At 39.8% G+C, this 21,693-nt stretch overlaps 1 protein-coding gene across 1 annotated transcript; it reads right to left on the bottom strand.

Annotated features, from left to right (window-relative positions):
• Positions 1-901: 901 nt before the first annotated feature.
• On the bottom strand, positions 902-21,167 carry LOC134878349 (CD82 antigen-like). The gene is made up of 9 exons (XM_063904330.1): positions 20,993-21,167; positions 15,719-15,794; positions 14,439-14,511; positions 9,006-9,130; positions 7,560-7,634; positions 5,629-5,727; positions 4,322-4,495; positions 2,937-3,020; positions 902-2,624 (listed from the first exon to the last, which is right to left on the bottom strand). The coding sequence occupies exons 2-9, from the start codon at positions 15,779-15,781 to the stop codon at positions 2,547-2,549; spliced, it is 771 nt and encodes a 256-aa protein (XP_063760400.1). The 5' UTR covers positions 15,782-15,794; positions 20,993-21,167; the 3' UTR covers positions 902-2,546.
• Between the last annotated feature and the right edge of the window lie 526 nt (positions 21,168-21,693).

The following is a 21,693-nucleotide window of genomic DNA, read 5'->3' as shown; positions in this document are numbered from 1 at the left end:
GCACTCGGCATGGAAAGAGCTTTTTGGTAAGATGTGGCTCTGTAACTTGCAAACAGACTCAGAGACAGAACAGAGAGAACACTGTATTCATTATACTGAGGTTAAGAGTCTTGGAGCAGCCAGGTCGGTGCCGTGATTGTGTTTTTCTGCTTGCTTGTGAGTCAGTTGTGAGGTATTATCTTCTGGCATGACATGACATCATGAGGCTCCCTAGCCTTGATAAGATTCATTGCACTTAAATCATATGGGAGGAGCTGATTTGTAAAAATCCTGTTATTGTGTTGAAATCAATAGATGTGGAGCCCTTTGTTCTGTTCAGCCTCAGGATAGTCAAACTAAATGAACAAGAAAATACAATGAGATTAAATTAAAATACATTAATTAGCAGTGAGGTATAGAACATTAAATATGGTGAAAAGCTTATAAAAAAAACGTTCAGCTTCTACAAACCATCCATTTAAAACATAATCAATCTGTTGATGAAGAATCTTTCTTGTTACACTTCCCTTAACAGACTGTACACATTTTGCTCATCTTGTCTTAATTTCGTTTCTGACTGAATCTGCAACACTGTGAATATATACTGCCATCTACTGGATTATTTTATGAACAGCACCTGACAAAATATAAATTAGTAATTTGCTTCACAAAATCAGTCTTTTGCTTGCACACAAAATGAAAGAAGTAATAATTGGATTCTAGTGGATTCAGATTTATTAATAATAATTCTCAAAAATATATATATATATTTTTTAACATGGCTTACTGTATTTCTTCTACTAAACAAGTAAAAGTGGTTAAAGTGTGAAAATATTTAAACACAAACAAAAAGCCTTCATTTTTTATTTAGATAAATTAATGTTTTAATTTTCCAGGTCATAAAAAAAGAAGCTGACAGTAATTCTGACAGAAACAGTTATTTCCTTGTTTTATTTAAATTGAAACTTTTTGCCCTTTGTACACAATGATGATCATGATTTGAAATGACAGACTGCTGAAGTGCAACATATCCACTAAATTAACCATTAATTCACCAATTATAGTGATTTGATATGAAGAGGACCAGAAGTGGAATCAGGATACTAAGAGCAGCGTTAATGTATAAATATGTTTTAGCAAATATAACACGAGTTGATTAACATTTCCGGGTCATAGCGGCCTCTGTAACATGCAATCACTGCAAGACTCTAATGTTTTTGTTCTGCTCTTGTTATGATAATATAAAAACAGGCAAAACCACAGCAAATGATCCAGATAAGGGAAATACGTTGTGGTCACACAGCTGCCGTGTACATACATACAGAATATTCTTTTTAAATAATGGCAGGTGTGAGGAGCTTAAATAAAAATGTTTAGGGCAGGCGATATGACAGGATGTCTGTTCACTAACTCATGCTATGTTAAAGTAATAAAAACATCGCTTTAAGAGTGATGACAGATTCACTTTAAGGGTTCCAATTTCTCTGATCCAGACCGAAATAGCGCTGACGGGCTGCTGTGGCCGCCACATTCTGTACATCATAAACAATAGAGAGGAAACCAGGAACAATAGGACTCTTAAAACAAGAGCATGTGGGTGACAGCATTCCCATATAAACCGCTGACCAAACACTGAAGTGCCATAATCCCTTAACAGTCATATATATACAGTTGTATAAAAAACAGAGATGACATGAGAATATAAAATAAGAAATACAAATATTCACTCAACACATCATACAAACAATTACTTCATGCAAAACTAGCCATTTTGGAAAGCTACCGGTTACCAGTCAGACACACCCGAGAGGAGGGCCAAGGCGTGATTTTGAGACGCTCACAGATGATGGATAGCAGGAGGGAGAAGGAGGCGGTGGATGTAAACGGAGGTTAATATCAGGGCTGCCGGGTATAAGGAGCTGATGAGAGAAGCTAAATTCTCCACCACAGCAGCCCTGCCCTGGGCCTCTCCTCCACCCCTCTGCACCAAAAATACCAGCTGCATGATCACAAAGTGGCATTAATCCTCAAGAGCGTCGACCACGCACCCACCCACACCATCCCGTCTCCCTCTCATCTCCATGCCCGTCAGTTACGGGCTCTCTGCTCACCAAGTGTCACTAAAGTGCTCTCTCTACTAACTATGTTAAGCGCTTCACCGAGGTCAGCCAAGAAAAACAAAAACAACACATCAATGAATGTTTGCATAATATAAAAAAATGCACAATTCTCAGGCTTCCACCGAAAAAACCTCACTCATGTCTCCTTAAAAAATATAAAATGATAAGACAACAATGGTAACTTGTAGACTTCTGTCCGACAAGTGTGTCAAAAATGAATTGAAAGGTGTGTGTGTGTGTGTGTGTGTGTGTGTGTGTGTTTGTGGGACATATGGGGCGTGAGAAATTTGAACAGCTGTGAAAGCAGGAGAGGCTCAAGTGGTGGAGACAGCTGTCTTAATTTGTGTGTGTTCATAAGAAAATGAAACAAGGAAAGAGAGAGAGAAAGAGTCAGAGGAAGAGAGTCCATGCATCTGCGTGCGGTGTGAAGCTGGCTCCGACTTTTGCTCAGTACTTCGGTACTTTGGTATAATCCTCCTGGACGACACTCTTACACAGACACATGGAGAGAATCATCCCGAGGAGCTGGAGAAAAAGGAAATTGTTGACTGAGTTATCAGAGTTGCCACTTGAGCATTTATTTATACATATAGATATCAAAGCCAAAGAAATTAACCACAAAACCACAAAAAGTAAAGAATCAGGCTAGCTTTTCCCTTGCTACAGCTTCATATCTAACAGAAAGACACATAAGTGGTAAAATCCTAGCAATGAATGTCGCCCCTCTTTTAAAATGTAGTTGCGTCAGAGAGGGATTGATTCACTGACACGATGAACAGCAGAAATGATTACAGTGACACGTATAAAAGGTTGAGTACACTTTTGAAAAATGGATACCTCAATGACTGCCACACCGACACAGATACCCAGAATAACTCCACAGTTGTCAAGCAGCCATTTCTCCACGCTGGTGACACAGCCCTGAAGGAGAGAACAAGAGAGAGAGAGGTTTAGAAAGACGTGGAAAGAGGGGGGTTTCAGGCCAATGTGTGGAGAAGAGATGAATGGCAACGTGATCCCAGCCGGACATGAGCAGAGCCTTTTCAAAACACAACTGTTGTCTTTGGACTGAGTCAGTGAGTGGAAGAATCACTCGGCTTAGCTGAGTGGAGGAAAGCGGTATGAACAGAGAGAAACATTTCTGAAACAGACCAAACAACAGAATAATAGATGTTTCCTGATGTCTGAAGAATTCCCACAACAAAAATAACACGCCTCAGCTGTGGGTGTTCATTCTGCTAATTCAGTACGACCACAGTGCCACATGGAGCCGGCTGCCGGAATTACACAACAACAGCCTACAGTATATCATCAGTAAAGGAGGATGGTCTGCTAGAACAAGGCAGGCTTGCGGGAGCACTGCAGCTGGATTTAGAATTCACATATAAAATGTTTCCATTTATGTGAACCTAAGTAGGCCAGGGTAACAAACCCAGGTGGCCAACTTTTCATAAAGATTCATCATCAAGGGGAGAAGGGGATTTATTATGCTTTTTGGGTTTTCCTTTTCCTGTAGTGTGTAATTTAGGTTTTTGTGCATGTAAATGGTCTGAAAATGCTAAAATTGTCCTGAAACACCTTGATTGGACTCCTCTGTTTACTTCCATAACTTAACAAGCGTTGCATTTCTATTAGCTAGCGCTCCAACACATTGTACATGATAGGCGAAATGGCGGAAAATTTCTAAGCAGTTGAGCAAGTTAAACCAGAGCCAGCCAGCTAAGCAATCAGAGCAGACTGGGCTCTCGTTTCGGACAGAGGGTGGAAAGAGGTGCTGCAGCACAGGCAGTATGAGAGTTTTTATGTGGTATCAGTTGGAGATATTATCCAACACTTCTGTATAGTGTTTGAATTATGATCAACCAAAAATGTAAACATTGTACAACACAGTAAAACTTTCAGCATAGTGAGGCAGACGGCAAGCTGGAGCTGCAGCTGCTCTACACAGCAGTTTCACACGGTGCTGAGTGTGAGAGTGACCCCAAACTTATGAACCGAGAAGGCACAGTTGGAAAGACTTGACTACCAATCGCAAAGTTATGCTCCTCTATCACAACAGTGTATTCTCATATACTGCCAGAGCAACGACTGCCTGACAGCTTCGATACTTGATACTAAACTTCGATGGGACAATTGGGAAAACAGCTGTTGGCTTAATCATTAAATCCAATAGATTTTCAACATCGGTGCAGAAACAGTGCTGCAGTTTAAGTGTTATGTACCGTTTCATAGATGGGTAGTTCTTGGGACAGGTGATCACACATCCCTACATCCTTAATGTCAGTGCCAGGCCTGGACTCATTGCGACAGGAACATGGGTAGAGGTTCTGGGAGCTGTTCTTGATCAAAATGTTCTCAGTCCAGTTGCCTGGACCAGTCCATCCACAGCACTTCATCTGGGGACATAAAAGAGAGGGAGGATGTGAGTGAAGGATAAGGAGATAAAGCAGAATTGAAAAGGTACAAAAACAAATAGCGAACTAAAAAGAGGAGAGACGAAAATAATTAATTAAATAAATAGCATGAAAGCTAAACTAGAAACGCAATGGATCAGTAAAGGGAAATCTCTTTTGTGGTGCTTGAGCCTAATCTGTTCTTGGCTGCCGTTTTCAGAAAGATCAGGGCCTTGGCAGGAAAGGGAGTGAGAGAAGGAGGAAGGAGATAGGGAAGAAACTGAAAACACTTCATCAGAGATTAGAACAATCTGACTTCAGCTGACCTGTTTTTATTTGCCATGATCTGATTAGTTTAATGAGTCATTTTTATCCAAAGTAAAAATAAAAATAACAACATTTCTCATTTACCCCTTTGATTTTGCAAATTGTTTCAGCTTTATGTGCTGAGATTTTCTGTGATATCCATCCCTTAATCGTACACTCCCAGCTCGAAACAATACAAACCAAGTGAAAGGAATTTAGTCTGAAACCCACAGAGATCGCAGTAGAAAATAGATTCAGTTAAAGGGTTCACTGTGAGGTCTGAGGGTTATTCAATGTGAGTCAAAACACAAGTGGTAGCTGTTGTTCTTGATTCTTTTATATGCATCTTTCTAATGGTTTGAGCATTCTTAACAACATTCAAATCACCCATAACATATTGTTGTGGGGACTTATTTTTAAACCAAAAGCGAAAACTTTTAATAATAATTTGGTGTCACTGGCAGAAACATATAAACTAAATGATATACCAATACTAAAAACAAATAATTCAATACCTTAAATAAAAAAGGCTATGCATGGTTTGTTTGTATTTTGCTTTGTTTGTAAAGTATTGCACCAAAACATTGCAGACATGTTCCAGTGTAAGGGAGCGTTTTCCTGTCCCTTCCATCCGTTATACCTACCTGCTGCTTTACATTGATCTATGTGACTTTTATTCTGATAAAAAAATAATTGCAGAGTGTCATGGGCTAGGGTTATTAATAGTACAATAGGACCTGTATTACAACACACTTGATTGGTGCATTTAGTTTATTTCTTCTATGTTAAACTTGTTGGTGTTTCTTGTACAATCCAGGGTAAGAACTCACCGTCCTCTGAATGTAGTCCCAGGTGTGCTCTGTGGTCCTGTTCGTGCCGGTGTAGTTGATTATCATAGTGTTAATGATGTTGGACATCTCATATTTCAACTGGAAATGAGAAAAGAACAAATAATCAGCGAGGTTAATGTGTCACACTCTGGTCACTTGTTTATACTTGAGACAATACATAGCTGTAGATGAATAATATGTGTGTGCATGCTTGTAAGAAGAGTAAACACCTGGGAATCAATCTGGTGCAGGGTAGAGAGACAGTGTTAAAGAAAAGAAAGAAACACACTCACGGCTGAATCTTGTTTGTAAAATTGACTATCAACATCTGAACTTAATGTTTCTAAGGGCTACACCTCGGGTTGTATTGCCCTGTGAAGTCCTGTGATGGGTTTAGAAGGAGCAGCTCCACTCTGTGTTTATATGTGTAAGACCACAGAGGGGTGGCAGCGATGCATCATTAGAGCTCTACAGGAGACGAGTGAGAGCCTCTCCCTATTCTGGGAAATGGCACCACCCTGCTCTGTGGTAAGCCTTAAACACAGGGAGCGCGCCTAAAGGCTGCACACACACATGTGCTGAGCGATACACACATGGGTGTACATGAGACTAAAAGCTCAAACAGCCTCTGCCTCCGTGAGTCCTACAGGTGTGAGGCTTATCAAAGCAAAAGCATTTTGTCCTGGGAGAAAATGAACAACTTCAGAGTGCGAAACCAGGCAGAGAGGTTGAGTGTTCAAACACAACACTCCCTTCACACGCACAGTGCAAACACACACCCTCTATTCTTTAGGCTGGAGCTATTATTGTTTGATTCCTTATTTAACAGAACAGATTTGGTGTGTTTTAGGTAACTGAGAAAGTGTATTAAGGAACAAATGTTTAATATTGCAGCCGTTGATGGGAAATCACCGAAACATCAACACCCTTTGTTTCAGCCTTCAGACAAACTGTTTTTGTTTTGTTTTTAAAGATAATCCAGTGGGTTTTTTAATTGCTTTTTTAACTTAAAAAGTTGAACATTAAGAACCATTCCGCCGTGTATAGAAACAAATCCTTAATTTTGAGAAACACCAGTGAACAGGGAGGATATCTGGTTTGTCGTGACCCGTTTTCTAACTTTGCTTTCACTTTCTGTTAAATGCAAAAGTTTATCCTGGGATTATAATATATTTATCAACGTCTGTAAACATTTTGACAGGGTTTATACAAATAGACTGTAACTCAACTCAGTGAATTGATCCATTTCTGGTGAGTCGATAGTCTTGCCTGTAGGCAGCACTGTTTCCTCACAGACTTCAGTTGAAAGTGGTTTCTGGTGCTGGGGCGATATTTACTGTTTAGTAATGAGGCAGCGTTAGACATACCAATTTTATATGTCAGCAGCTTTGTCAACACTCACACATTCACAATGATTTTTTTTTATCTTCCCAATACAACACAGGAAACAAAAACACCCAGCAGGGGAACCAAGAAAGATGACGATGGAAACAGTTTTCAGTGCAAAAGGTCTGTTGCGAAGTTCTCGTTCTATCGTTGTCACGCACCTGCTTCAACTATCTTCCTATCTACATCGAACTTCACTTCATTCACAACTGACAATTTCCATTCGTTAGGGTACAAAACTATGTTCCATCAAAGGAAGCAGGTGGCTCACAAACAGGTTTACCTCAGATCTAAACACAGCCAATCAAAGCTGTGTAGAGAAAATACCGTTGCGTCATCGTGTTTTAGGAAGGATAGTGGGAGGGGGTGGGCATGAGAAGTAGGTGTTAAAGATCAGAATAAGGTCAAATGAGGACAGAGAGTGAAATGGGGAAGAAATAAAGAAGACTAAATATGGATACTGTGAAGAGAAGGAGAAATTAGAAGTGAAATTGAGAATAGGGGAAGGAAGTAAAGTAGTCTAGTAAAATACAGTAGAGTCTTACCGGTTCTCTTTGGAAGTAAATGAGAACTCCAGCAGTGACCTGGGCGATGAGGATGAGCAGGAGGCAGGTGAAGTACTGAGGAGGATAAAGAAAACCATCAGAAAAACTTTGAAAACACTGACAATACTGCAAGAAATCAATTATCCCATTACACGTTATGGCATACTCAATAGAGAAGATAAAACAATGTAAGCAGCTATAACATACTTTATAAATATAGGATTTCATAAGATGTAACAATGAGAAATGGCTTGCATGTAGAATTGAACCTACAAACAATCATGCTCTTCTGCTTAATAGAGCTTTATAGGGAGTTTCAGCTCATAGTTTATCTCTCTGTCATGAACCTTTAAGCTTTAGGTTTCGACCTCGCTGCTCTTATTGTGTTGTTTTAGGCCAAAGCATCTGTTTTTAAAGAAAAAGTTCTAAAAATAAGGAGTACATTCCTGTGTTATGTTCAGCAGGTGGCCAAAAACTCCAAATTGACAACAAGGGTAAGAAATAAACTGTTGGTTAAGAAATTCCCCCAATTTCATAGTCTTTGTCTTCAGGCTTCAGTCTTACATTATACTGGAAAATAAAAAAAAAGCAGAAATGAAAACTCCTAGAGATAATCTCTAAAGCCTTATTTATGAATAAAGCCATCAAAGATCCTTTAACAGCTTCATGTGTGTCCTGTAAAGGTGGTGTGTGTGTGTGAGTGTGTGTGTGTGTGTGTGTGTGTGTGTGTGTGTGTGTGTGTGTGTGTGTGTGTGTGTGTGTGTGTGTGTGTGTGTGTGTGTGTGTGTGTGTGTGTGTGTGTGTGTAATGGAGGGAGGGGGGTATTTTGCCAGCTGGTCACTAGCACTGGGAGAATATAGGTCACAGCAGTTCTTCGGTTAACCCCAAGCAGGTTTAACGCTGAAGAGGTCATGCACCCATCCCCACTCATGTTGTACCCCCGACATCTCACTGGCTTTATCCCTGTCAGCCCCCCCACCCTCTGTAAATCCACACAAGCTGCAAGCCCCCGGCCCACACATAAGCACAAGTGCGAAAGGGCTTTACTGTCAGCAGGAATCTGTCATGTGTTCTTATCTTCTTAAGTAGGTGCATTTAGGTGAATGTTTCCAGACTTCTCTGCATGATTAGAGGGCCGCAAACTACTTGGAGTTTTTTTAAGTATTATTTTTTATTTGTATCCTTTATTTAAATACTTAATATGGAGAAGAGATGACAGGACGGGAGACAGAAACAGGAAGTTGAATATTAAAACCAATTTATTTTCTCTGTCAAAAAACAGGACATTTAGTTTCCTGTGTGATAATGACTGTGGTCATATGTTAGACCTTATGTAAGTTTCAAACTACCTTATCTCATTGTGGTGGGGGTGTGTTTTGCCTCTAAGAAAGAAGACCAATCTGTAGCATGTAAGCTTTTAAGTCTTAAGTGAATATCTTTCCTCACCAAACCCAGGAGACAACGAATCTCGTAGATGGCTCCTATGCAGCCGAAGAAGCCCATGGCCATGGACAAGGAGCCGACAGCGATGAGGATGTGGGAAGCCACTTTTACCGTGTCTGATGATTCCTCTAAATAAACAGATATGAACAGACAGGAGGAAGAGGTTAACATAACACAAAACCACCGACAATAATATTGGTTCGTCAAACTGAACACCTGCACTCAGTCAGTTTTACAGCAAAAGCTTTTAGTTACATTCAGTTCACTTAGCAAACCCTACCAGTTAGCAAAAACAATGCGTGAACCCATTTGTTTCCATTATAGAATAGCAGCAGCAGACCTTTGCTCTTGTTTTTGTACTTGCAAACAAATGCAGCTGAGAGGAAGGCCTTGTTCGCATGCAAAAACCATTTTGATGCCTACAGGAAGCCAAAAAATGATTCACTGCGCAACCCTCCTTTTCCTCTCAATTCAGAGCATTGTGGTGTTTAGTTTTTCTCCCACAAAAGATTATTTTAATAAGCCACCAGAGAGAGCTGGACCAATGTGCGGTGAGATTAATTGATTTCCCTCTATGGTATGTAGAGCGGGAGGGCTTCTGGAGGAGGAGGGGGCACTCCTGAAATGGAAGATTGGAGGGTTGGAGAGGAGATAAACTAGAGCAATTATGTGGCTGTATGTTATCTACACTAGAGGAGCTCCAGAGAGTCAGAGCTCGGTCTGCAGATGAAGCCAGAATCGGAGCTCTGTGAAATGGCTCCAGCTCCAAAAGATTCCTAGGCCAAGCACACCAAGAGCTATCAGATAACTGAGCCCGATCCATTCAGTGAAGAAGCTGACAGACGCAATGACTGTAATGCAATGTTGCTTCTCTTATCATCACATTTGCTGCTGATGCTGCATGCAACAATCATCATATGCAGTATGGTATATGTGCAATGAATATGTATTGTTCTAAGGACTGAAACAACTTCTCCTTTTTAAGTACAGCTGTCTTAAACTGTAAATAGACTGAGACGGACATCCAAGTCCGGCTTCATGCTCCTTACTTTGCAGAGATGCTCAGTCATTGTATTCCATCACGTACGTTCAGTATCACAGGATGCAAGCTGTGTCATTCTTCCAATAAAGCTTTTGAATAAAGCTATACACTTGAATATAGACTTAAACATAAAAGACATAATTAAATAAAGACTGAAAACGTATTCATTCTCATACAAATACATCTATAGGTGAACTATATATTTGCTGCATATAACGCCTCACCTCATTATCTTATGTTTTATTCCATAGGTATGTTTTTTGTATTATGCATACATTCTGACAGCTTTAAGTGAAGCAAGGACAATACAATTATATTTAAATAAACTCAAAAGCCAAAAGGACACTCAGTTATTGACGTAATCGAGAGTTGAAACTATTTGTTGAGCAATCAGTTCGCAGAATTGAATTTCAACCCTCTAGTTCCAACTTCTCTAATGTGACCACTATAGATTTTCTGTTTCATATCCCTTTACACGGAAAATTCGGCTGCTTTTGGACGTCAGGTTGGACAAAAATAGGACATCTGAGAAAGTCATGTGGAACTTAATTATGATTCTGTTATTACACATTTTTGACTGCACATGTTGTACATAAATGGTGTAGTGTACTGAGACACTTTAAATAAACATACTCATTTACAATTCAGACAAAATATAGACATCGGTACAAAGATGTTATTACATGCAGTTACGTCGCTGACTCTACATATGTTACCAGAGCAACACATGTTGTGGCGGTACGAGACTAATTGAAAGCTAGGAGAACGTCAGTGAACATACGCAGAGAGTGTATGTGGCTACAGGGTAGCATTTAAAGGGAGGCAGACAAGCACAGTGCATGTTCTATATCCAGTACTATGTTGAAGCATGTTATTTTGAACCTTTTCACCAGAACACACACACCATACGCATGCACACAGGGACATGAGCAAAAAAGTGTGCATGAGACTGCTCTGTATCTGGTTGGTGGCTCAACAGACCCATATCTAAAGCTGAGATAGAACAGAGGAAGCATTGATGTTTCAGCGCTATACTAGGACTGCATCATACTAAGTTACAATTTATTCTGCTAGATACTCCTTCTTGTCTTTATTTATAGTCTCAGTTTGTGAGGCAGAACTGTTTCCCTGCACTTTAATCAACATAATAGAGATGTGGAAGTAGAGCACAAGTTATTTAATAATGGTTATTAACAGTATGAACTACAATTGAGTAATATGTTGTTTGTGTGGTTTCCATGCAGCCTCATGATTAAACCAACACTTCAGTACAAACATCCACCCTGAAATAAGAGGAAACGTTATTCAATACTAATGCAATCTCAAAACGATTAAAGTTGTGACTACATTGAAGCGTTTCTTGGCATGTTATGACAATACATCTAATCTTTGGACCATCTCCTCCAACATTATGTAGAATCAGTAGCTAACGGCTGGCCATATTAAAAAGCGAGAGCTGTCACATAGTCAGGGTGTGAAAAGGTGATGTAACAGACATCCCACGGAATATGTTATGGACATCATAAGTGTATTTATTTTTTTACTGTAACTCAACACTTCCTGTTTCACTTTTTAAAGCCCTGTAGTGTTTTTTTTTTTATTACAAGGCTATTATTCTCAAATATCTGCAGGGCAGTTTTGTGGAAATTGCACAGCTGCAGCCTTTCTTTATAACACTCTTAAAAGTATTTTAAATTGAAAAAAAGTGTTTCCTGTTTGACCCTCTGAGTCAGAGTTGAAGAGCAACAGAGAGTGTAGTTTATAACTGTCCTGCTGTGCATCTGTGTCCTGTGGTCAATCCACATGCCCTTTTTCTGAAGTCCACATGTGTTCGCCTGGTTACTGTGCTGTTCTGTCGTATGCTGTGGCACATTTGCATGTAGGTCGCCGCTAGATATTCTAAAACAGTCCCTCAGGTGGTTTCCACAGAACTTTCCATTTGAAGAAGGAAGACTTATGGTGCACTTTAAGAAAGCTGCTGAGGCAGGAGGAGGAGGGACTGTTTGGTATTGCAGGTCCTTCTGTAAACATGACCAGAGCCACACATTCAATTTGTATAAAGCCGAAAAAAGGTCACCGTTGACATTACGTATAGATTTAAAAATGTAAACATCAGCAGACCAGCTTTGTGTTTAATTTCTAGAGTTTAAGTCTCCCAAATGAAGATACTTTTTTCCAACCAGGTTCTTTGTTCATGACTTTGGAAAGTTTCAGGATTAATATGCAGCATATTTCCAAACGGCTCTGGCTCCCAGACCTCCTTTCCAGAGCTGACTTTTGTTTACACATAAGGCAAGCTATGTTTTGGCAAGCGACAGAGAGATAGATTGAAGGCATCATGTCAATGAGGTAACTAATAACAGCACCGGGGATGAACACTGAGGGGAAGATGCCCTTTTAACTTGGAAAAAAAGGGGTCCTGAAACCAAAACATTCCCAAAGTTCCCTTCCGTGAAGTCTTTGGGACAGCTGCAGAGTCCTCTATTAATATAACTCATAAAGAATAGAAACTGAATACACAGAGATCCTGTTTATGGTCAGGGAATGGTAAAACTTCTGAGGGGAACACACAGAGTCAATAAACATAGCGCCTGTAGCTTTGCTTTTTTTCCTTTTACAGAGTGGTAAGAGATTTCCAGTGCGGTTAAAAATTCAAGGATGCAGTTAAGAGTTGAAGTTGACCTCCCCCGGGTTTACACAACAATAATAAATTAAGCAGAGAAGGTCATCAAGCCTCACATAGGAAGGGATATCCTCAGGGTATCGGTGAAGCAGGATCTCTGCTATCTCAGGAGGAACAGCTGGATTATCACAACAATAGGACTGGGGCAGGCAGGAATAATGGATACTGTACGGCTTTTATATTCTGGAGGCGCCGGAGATAAGCAAAGTCAGCTCAATAATAACACTGGAGTGATTCCTCCCTGAGAAGTAAACTCAGGAGCTGAAATATGAGCCGGCGGGAAAACAAGACTCACTTCGACTAGTTTAGGACACAAGGTCAGTACGGGTTGGTCTTCGTCATAACTTCAGCCTCTTCACAACTCATCAGTCAAAGCAGCGCAGACCTCCAGACTAAATATAGATTCCTCCACTTCTGCTCAGCCCTCAGGGATAAGACATCCCAAAGTTATGGATTGTTTACAGAAGCTACTTGCAATAGAGTAATGCAGCAAATCCCCACATTTGGTATCTTGAAGACAATTAAACAACAATCAATAATCATAATAGTCCTTCTTAATTCAATCAAATCAATCCAGCGTTTGAATTACAAATAAAGTAATTTACTCCTATTCAAATATTGTCAGTATAACACTAGTAAATCTCATAAGTCTTTCAGATTGGCACAGTACAGATGTTATGAGGACATCTCGGGTTGATCCGAATGGGTTAACATTCATCAGACGTAGCTTTGCGACCCGTGTCATATGCCCATCTCCTCTAGGAAAAGGGTATCACCGTTTTATTGAAAGAAACGCTATATTTGACTTCCAACACATATTAAGTTGCCAGATAATAAATTGAAAGGAATTCTTCTTTATAGACTGATGTTGGGAGAAAAACCTCACTGCTGCTCTCGGCAATGCTCCATCTGGGATGAATACACTGAAAGCATTTATAACTAGATTTATGCAACTAAGAGTTTCCATCCATGGTTCCTTGTTCTTTTTCAGCCTCAACTGGGATTCATTATACTTTCTCTAGTGTCTTCCTCACAGATAACTTGAGTTATATATTGTTTTCTATGACAAAGCTGACAACTTGGTCTCTTAGCTGAATGCCATTTGGAGGCTTGGCTTCTTTTTCACCATGAAGTGTATACCAATAGATCTGTGAAGGTGGGAAAATCTATCTGTGCACTGCTGCCATCTGGGGAGCTGAGAGACTTGGCAAGTTCAAAGTACAACTCTGTGGAAACTGTGGTGAAAATAAAGCCGTTTTTTTTACTGACATAAGATAAATTGACATGGGAGCCATCGCCTCCCCTGAATAACCTACTCCCCTGGATCTTCACAGATGTGTCTATCACTGTGAGTCTACAGGGAAGCCTTTGAATCGCTGGGGAAGTCATAAAGTTGCATCTGTGAGTCATTTTTTTGGTTTGTTCAAAAAAATCCCTTTGTGGTTCCTAGGGAATGAGACCTTTGGGATAAAATCCACATAAGCTCAGCAGAGCAGGCCGGAGGTTATAGGATTTGACAAGCACAGTCTCCGATATATATTTCAAATCTACTGTGTTCATACCAGCTGAACTGCTATGGGTCAAAAGTGCTGAATGTTATCACTGAAGGGCTTGGCAAGCAGGCCTGTATGTGTGTGTGTGTACACGTGTATGTGTATGTGTATGTGTGTGTGTGTGTGTGTGTGTGTGTGTGTGTGTGTGTGTGACTTACGTAGAACAGCAATGAAGCTCTGGTTATCAAAGAGGATCCACAGGCCAAAGCCCATGATCAATGCTCCGAAGACCTGTGGAGGAGAAACAGAAAAGAGTCAGGCACCAAATGTCATCTGAAAGTTAAACACAGAATCCGTGCTAGGGTGTGTCAACATAGGGCCATACTTATGCTTCCTCAGTCGCTCGCATCTGGAAATAATCAGATCCTAACTCTTCACTTTGTCTCAATGTCTGCTTATCTGTTTTTCTCTAAGCAGAGTGCAGAGGGGATGTGGAGAGGATGAAGAAACCCACTCTGCTAGCTTTCTCACAATTACCAACCAGCCAGCCACACATCTACAAATCACCCATGTAGTATTCAGAACAGCAAACTGAAAAGTGCTAAGGAGGGATAAAGGGGGTCAAGATGATTGAAAAAAGGTGGAAATATAACCTCTAGACGGGAGACTTTTGTCCCTGGCGCCTGAAAGCCTCGGAAAATGATCAGTTTCATATTATGAAGCCATGAAAGGAGGAAATGAAGTTCTATGTAATTAAGAAGGCCCTTGTTTAGAGGTGGTGGGGCACTGTTCTGGGGGCTAAATGCATAGATGAGAGGCTCTGCTGATTCACCCACTCCCGCTCCTCCCCAACACAACAACAGTCATTAGAGACCTGGTTAGGAGCTGTTCATTTGGAGAGACTGTTGAGCTGCCGGCAGTCATCGTTAACCCACCACTTCCTGGCTTCAATAGTCTGATCTCTCCACATGGACAAACACTGACACAACCACACACGCTTCCTATTAGACAACGGTTGAGTGTTCACATCAAAAGGTCTGCGTCAGGTTTACAGCGGCAGTCTCATTGGAAAGGTCTGGACATCCTCGCAGTTTTAAGAGTCTGGGGTTTTATCAAGTCCTGGACTTCAGTGTGAGAGAGGAGGGAACAAACAGAAAGCATCTGCTGTTGTTTAGACCTGGCTGTGTTAAAGGTACTCTGTAAAGTCTTTCCCTCAAGGCATAGTTTCAGCAACATTTCCCTATGTCTCTCTCTATTGCTATTTGAACAAGGACGCTTAATCAAATAAAAACTAAAACTGAAGGCTGAAAGGCATCAGACTGCTCTGAATGCGTCATGAGTGTTTCATTCAGCTGAACGAGCATAGCACACCTATCTTTCTATCTTAGGTAAATAAAGCCTCTGACAAAGTGGAAGTCATGCGACATGTTTCTGAGCCTGCACGCTATGTTATTGCAGCACTGCCACAGAGCACTGATAAAGAAATGTGATGACTTACAAAGAAGAGGAGGTTGAAGAGGAATAGAAAATACTTGGTGACTGTGATGCATCCTTTCCCCATGGCGGCGTTTCTTCTGTAGGACAGAAATAGACAGAAATTGTGCGTTAATTTAAACATCAGAGGGTAATATCATGATGTAGTGGGCTGTTGGGAAAAGAGAAGACAGACTTCAAGATAAAGAAGTTATACAATAACAAAACAAAGCCAGCTAGCCTTGAGAAAGTGTCTAACGCCACAACATGCACACAGGAAAATCCGCACAGTTGGGTGACTGATTAAACGGCTTTAATCTTGAAAGCGTAACTCATTTTCATCAGCCCTGTTGACTATTAGCCAGTATTAAGCAACCCTACCTGCTCTAGTTGTAAAGACAATTAGCCCATTGTCTGTAAACATTGTAAGAGCTTTTGAAGGCCAATTTGTTAACGAATATACTTTTATTCTTGACAAAAAAGAGGAACCACCTGGATGAGACAGATTTGAGGAGAAACCACAACAACGTGGAGAGTGGTGAGGTCATGATGACTGTATGTGTAGACCATGACAGCATGTGGTTAGACAGTCTATTGTCATCACAGGCAGAAGGGAACCAGGCCGATCTACAGCTTTGTTTACCAGCAGTCACAAGCCTAGTTACAACACAAATCAAATCAGTAGCCTATAAAAACATATTGAACCATATTTAAAAAGGTATGGCAGATGTCATACAACTACATGACAGACATATTAATATTGTGATTCAGACCCTCAAACAAGTTCAGAACTGTGGCTGTCTGCAGTTTTGGTTTGGGCATGTTACACTCAACGCTGTAGTGTTTCACAATCAGTTTTCCTCTGATTCGTGTCTGTGGACATGTTTGTTTAGATGTTTACGCGACTGCACAAGCCAACACATATGACTGCATTCAGTCTCTTTACTGTGAGTAACATTTTCCTTTGAGGTAACACCTGTAGGCCAGGCCAGGCCAGCACCACAAATACAGCACAGTAGGGGCATGTTATGTTATTTTTTTGCACCACAACCAGAGCCTTTCCTTCACTGGGAGCACTGAAAGTATAACCAGCCATTGTGGTTATTTGAGAAGTCTGAAAATACCCTATAGAGACAACTCCCCATGATGACAAGCTGCTCTCTTCTCCATCAAAACTGTAGGTTGTTCCCAATGCCTATAATACTGTGTATTTAGTTCTATTTTGAACAATGTATACTACTTTTGGAAGCAAAAACCTGATGTTTATTGTGTTTTATATCTGAAAATAGGGTAAAGGATACTGTTACTCTGCACTGGTTTCCTTTACTGAACGGCAATTGTAGAAAGTCGTGTCGAGTGATTTTGGCATCATGAAACATTGCCATGTTTACTTCACGTATATGTTGTATTACCAGTTAAAATATGTTTAGTTACTTTGGAGCATATAATCTTTGGTGGGATCTTATCGCATCTGACTGCTGCTTGTTTTTCGTTGTATCTATTGAAACATGGAAATGGAAATGGAAGCAATGATCTACCACTCACCATCTTCTTATGCATCACGACACATTATAAATAATAAACACTACTTAACACCCATCTAGAAATGTTACCATAGTCTTTACTTCTGTGTTTCGAACTACTGAGTTGATTTTAACTCAGCATGCTGATTAAATCCAGTTTTGTTTCACAATGTTACAATTTTCTTAACAAAATTACTCATGTAATCTAATCTTCCTAAATAGAGTCATGGGTCAGTACCAGTAGGATGAACACAACACTGAAAGTAATACAATTTGAGCTGTTGTTTATCATCAAAAGAGCATTTTTTTGTTAGAAAAGTAACCAAAAGCAACATGGGAAAATAAAAAACGGTATATCTTTTTGAATGCAAAATGCTTGGCTGGAACAGACAATCAGTAGAGCAGGCCTATCAAAAGACGCATGGGGTTAATATCATTATTATTTCCAGGAATACTAGGCTTTTTAAAATGTCCTTGATAACCTAAATACCAACACAATTGATGCTTACAAAACTAAACACGGGGCTAAGCGCAAAGCAGATACCCCTGCAAAGTAGATAATCCGTAAAGGAGATTGCTGGTCTTTGTGTCTAGATGGTGTGCAGCAATTGGGGTTAAAAGGCTTAGTTATTGTATGACAACAAATGCTTGTTGACTGAGCTCCCTCCATCTGAATACAATTCTAAGAAAATGCCTAAATGCTTTTTTTTTTCCAACAACAAATTAAATAGGATAAAAAAAGGAAAGCATATTTTTTTTCTGAAGCAGCCAACTGCACATGTTGAGGTTTGCTGCAAAGCCAAACAAAACCAACAACGTATACTTTTGCAGAGTTCCATGCAAGCGCACACATTAAGCAGGTTATGTAAACTGCAGTGCTATTTTATAGTTCTTTTTTGTTGCTGAACCTACCTAGACAAACCCAATCACACTGGACTCCCTCAAAGTGAAAGACAAATCTGTTCCAGGGTAAGAAATAAAGCCTGGAAAGTGCAATGGAAATTCAAAGCAGAGCCAAACGGCGGTTCCAAGAAACAGTACCCTTGTATAACAGCAAGTATTCCTAATGCTCAATTAAAAAGACAATGTGAGAGGAGAAAAAGATGAGTTAGCTGAGGCTTAGAAGTGCAAAAACCACATCATTGATTCTTTAACAAAGCTGCAAATAAGTCACCAGAACTTCCCAAACTCTGTGACCCCATACAGTAATTGTTTTTCCCCTTTGTATTCCCCATTCTCCTCCATGTGGGGTGCACTACATTAATAGGCCAGTTCACACATGGTGTAGAGATATGAAGGCAGCTTTAGTGACAGATGGCATCAACGGTGTCTGTAATGGACCCAGCAGGGATCAACTACAGACCTGTTGTACACAAAAAGCAAGGCAATGTGCCAACCTTTGTCTACCACCTCCTCCCTTTATATTCATATATGACCCACATAAACATCTGTGAGGCCATCATGCTACACACACTCGAATCATACTAAATGCTTAACACCATGCCAGAATCCTGCTTTAACATCTGCAAAAATGTTGAAAGTCCCTCTGTTCAGACAGGATGTAGCTCATTTTCTAAGTGTGTATTTTCGTGACTCATCCGAAACATTTGCATTTATGTTTGAGAATAGGAAAAGGCTTTGGCTCGTATACTTTTTTTTAGAAAGTTGGTCTACTTTCAGTTGTGTGTGTGTGTGTGTTTTGTATCTCAGCTTACAAATACAGTATGTGGACAGAGGCTCCTAGTAGTTATTATTTTTATTATCAACATTTTAAAACCTTTTTAAAGGTTTTCCATAATCTTTTTTTACTAAATATTACCGACACAAAAGTCGATAATAAAGCAGATTGTTGTGTACAATCAGCTATTAACAACACAGTCAATGTTCTTAGTCTTAAAAAGGCAGTATTGTTGTCACAAATAGCTTGATGCAAATTGTACTATTAACCTCTTGAAGTCCAATTTGTGTCTCACCAATGATTCTTCCTTATCCAAAAGCTTGAGGCTGGGTTGTTCAGCACATCATCGAACAACTCACCTGTACTTTGTGGCTTTTAAGATACATCATGCGGGTATATGACCTGTTAAGACGTTTAAATCACGTGGTATATTACAGTTTGTAAATGTGTCACACGGCAGCTAAATACATGGCTAGTTAATGGGAAAGGTGGCCACAAACCAAAAGCTAACAAATTACCATTTCAGATATTGTCAGTAAATAATAGATCCATCACGATCTCAATCTATTTATAATGTCTGTAGTAAAAGTAAATGGAACTTAAGAATAGAGGGTTGAACATTAATATTCCACTTCGGTATGTGTGTCTGCTCAGATATTGATTTATGCTCGTAAACCACAATACTGCTAAAAAGCTTGCACTAATGCAAGACCGTTGAAAGAGCTCTGTTGCAACTGGAAATTTCCTCACATGAAGTACGTAGGCATCCTTCTTTTTTTCTGCATTGACAAAGCAATGTAATGTCTCTGTAAAGCTCACAAATGGAGAAGCATTCTTACAGACACACATATCATGAAAATAATAATATTACATGTATTTATCAATCCCCCCTGAAGGCTTTGTTGTAAAGTAATGGGGAAGAGAACAAACTTCACAGAAGAGAGTTGTTCAAGAGGGATTTTGATTAGGAATGTAGCAAACGATCTGCATAATAAAACGTCCAAAATAGGGGGTTTGCTTATGTTTTCGTGCTGTATTGATATACAAAACTTTGATACACTATGTTAGAGCTGATTGCTCAATCACCACCCAAATAAAAAGTATCTGAGGATGATAACACACTTTAAAAGTTGAAACCATGACCCTGTGATGTGAACAGTTAACCTGACAAACTGTATAGTCTCTAAAAAGGGGCTACAACTTATGTTGAGTAAAACAGTGGTGGAAAGAAACTAAGTACAATAACTTAAATATTATTTTGACATAGTTCTACTTTACTTAAGTATAATGCTACTGTATACTTCTACGCCACATTTCAAAGGGCAATATTGTACGTTTTACAACACTACATTTATCTTACACTCCTAGTTACTAGCTACTTGTAATGCAGTTCTTCAATACCTATCAATCATGTATTTTACAAATTCTGTCACATTGGCTCCAGAATGACAAACCAGAAGAGTAAATCGTTTGAAAAAGTCATAAAAATAATATTCTTTTTACTTTAAGTACATTTGACTCAATACTTACTATACTTTTTGTTCTTTAATTACATTTTGATCCTAACACGTTGTACTTTTACATAAGTAACATTTAATTCACTATGCTTACTTGTAATGGAGTGTTTTAAGACCATAACACAGGAAATGATTACTTTATATCGGGAGTAAAATCACAACAGGTTTATTTAAGTAAAGCTACTCCTATGGTTCTTCATTTTTTGGGACCATTTGACCCGTTTCAACATCAGCAGTTCACCCATGAGGTTCTTTAAAAACACTTCACATACAGTATAAGTCGTAACACCGGCGTTAACAGATGGCAAACAACTGTTAGCTGAAAACACGAAGTTGAGTAGTGACCACGGCAGGTTACCAGTGTACAGCAAACTTTGTATAACCTTTACAAGCGAAATGAAGCACCGCCATTTCATTAAGTCACATCAGGGACTTAAACAATTTAAACCCAAATCAGTTTGGTTTGACTTCACTAACTTTAGCTTAACGTTAACGTCAACTATAAACTAACGTAGCTTCAGCGTAAACAGCGTCACCAGCTAAATGAGATACACGTAAACATGAGTAACGCTAAAACTTACTTTAGCTTCTTCTTCTGTAGCAGATGGTTAAGGGTCGACCAGCTCCTGTCGTGCTTGCTGGGTGACTAAACTGTCTTTGCTGAGAAACAAGTTGTCTGCGACGGCATGTATGTGTGTGTGTGTGTGTGTGTGTGTGTGTGTGTGTGTGTGTGTGTGTGTGTGTGTGTGTGTGTGTGTGTGTGTGTGTGTGTGTGTGTGTGTGTGTGTGTCTGGGAAAGTGTTCACACCCCTCATGCCACAGACTGAGTTATTAACCCTCTCCTGCCTGTCAAACGGAAATAACAGCGCAGAAGCCTCCACAGGTGCATTTCGTTAGAACACCATTCATTTAGACAAGCCTTTACAAGGTTATATTATTATTTGAGTGTTGGACATATTGAAAGTACCATGTTTAGTTAGTTTCAGTCGAATTTTAATCCAATATGATTCTGAAATGTGCCATTGTCTATATTGCTATATTGACTCCTTTTACTTTTGGACCTTCAAAGGGATAGTCCGGCGAAAATGGACCCCAGGGTCTTTTTCTGCATGAAAACTGATCGAGTAAGCCCTCCATTGAGTTTTTTTTTTTTCGTTCATCAACCAGTATTGAGCTTGGTTAAGAAATGGCGTTTTGGAAGCGTTCTGCGCACTGCCCCGATCGAATGCACTGTAAGCCATTTGAGCTATTGGCGTTGCTCCCGGGTTCTCCGGACAAGCTC

The sequence above is a fragment of the Eleginops maclovinus genome, chromosome 2 (genome assembly GCF_036324505.1).
Source record: "Eleginops maclovinus isolate JMC-PN-2008 ecotype Puerto Natales chromosome 2, JC_Emac_rtc_rv5, whole genome shotgun sequence".
NCBI lineage: Eukaryota > Metazoa > Chordata > Actinopteri > Perciformes > Eleginopidae > Eleginops > Eleginops maclovinus.
Note: the sequence above shows the minus strand (reverse complement) of the source record. Positions and strands in the feature narration are given on the sequence as shown.

Excerpts from the sequence above, each read along its gene's own strand:
- LOC134878349 (XM_063904330.1), bottom strand. The coding sequence starts at position 15,781 with ATGGGGAAAGGATGCATCACAGTCACCAAGTATTTTCTATTCCTCTTC. Across the intron at positions 7,635-9,005 it reads TTCGTTGTCTCCTGGGTTTG|TACTTCACCTGCCTCCTGCT; the intron begins GTGAGGAAAGAT and ends TATCCTCCTCAG. Across the intron at positions 5,728-7,559 it reads TTTACTTCCAAAGAGAACCG|TTGAAATATGAGATGTCCAA; the intron begins GTAAGACTCTAC and ends TCTCATTTCCAG.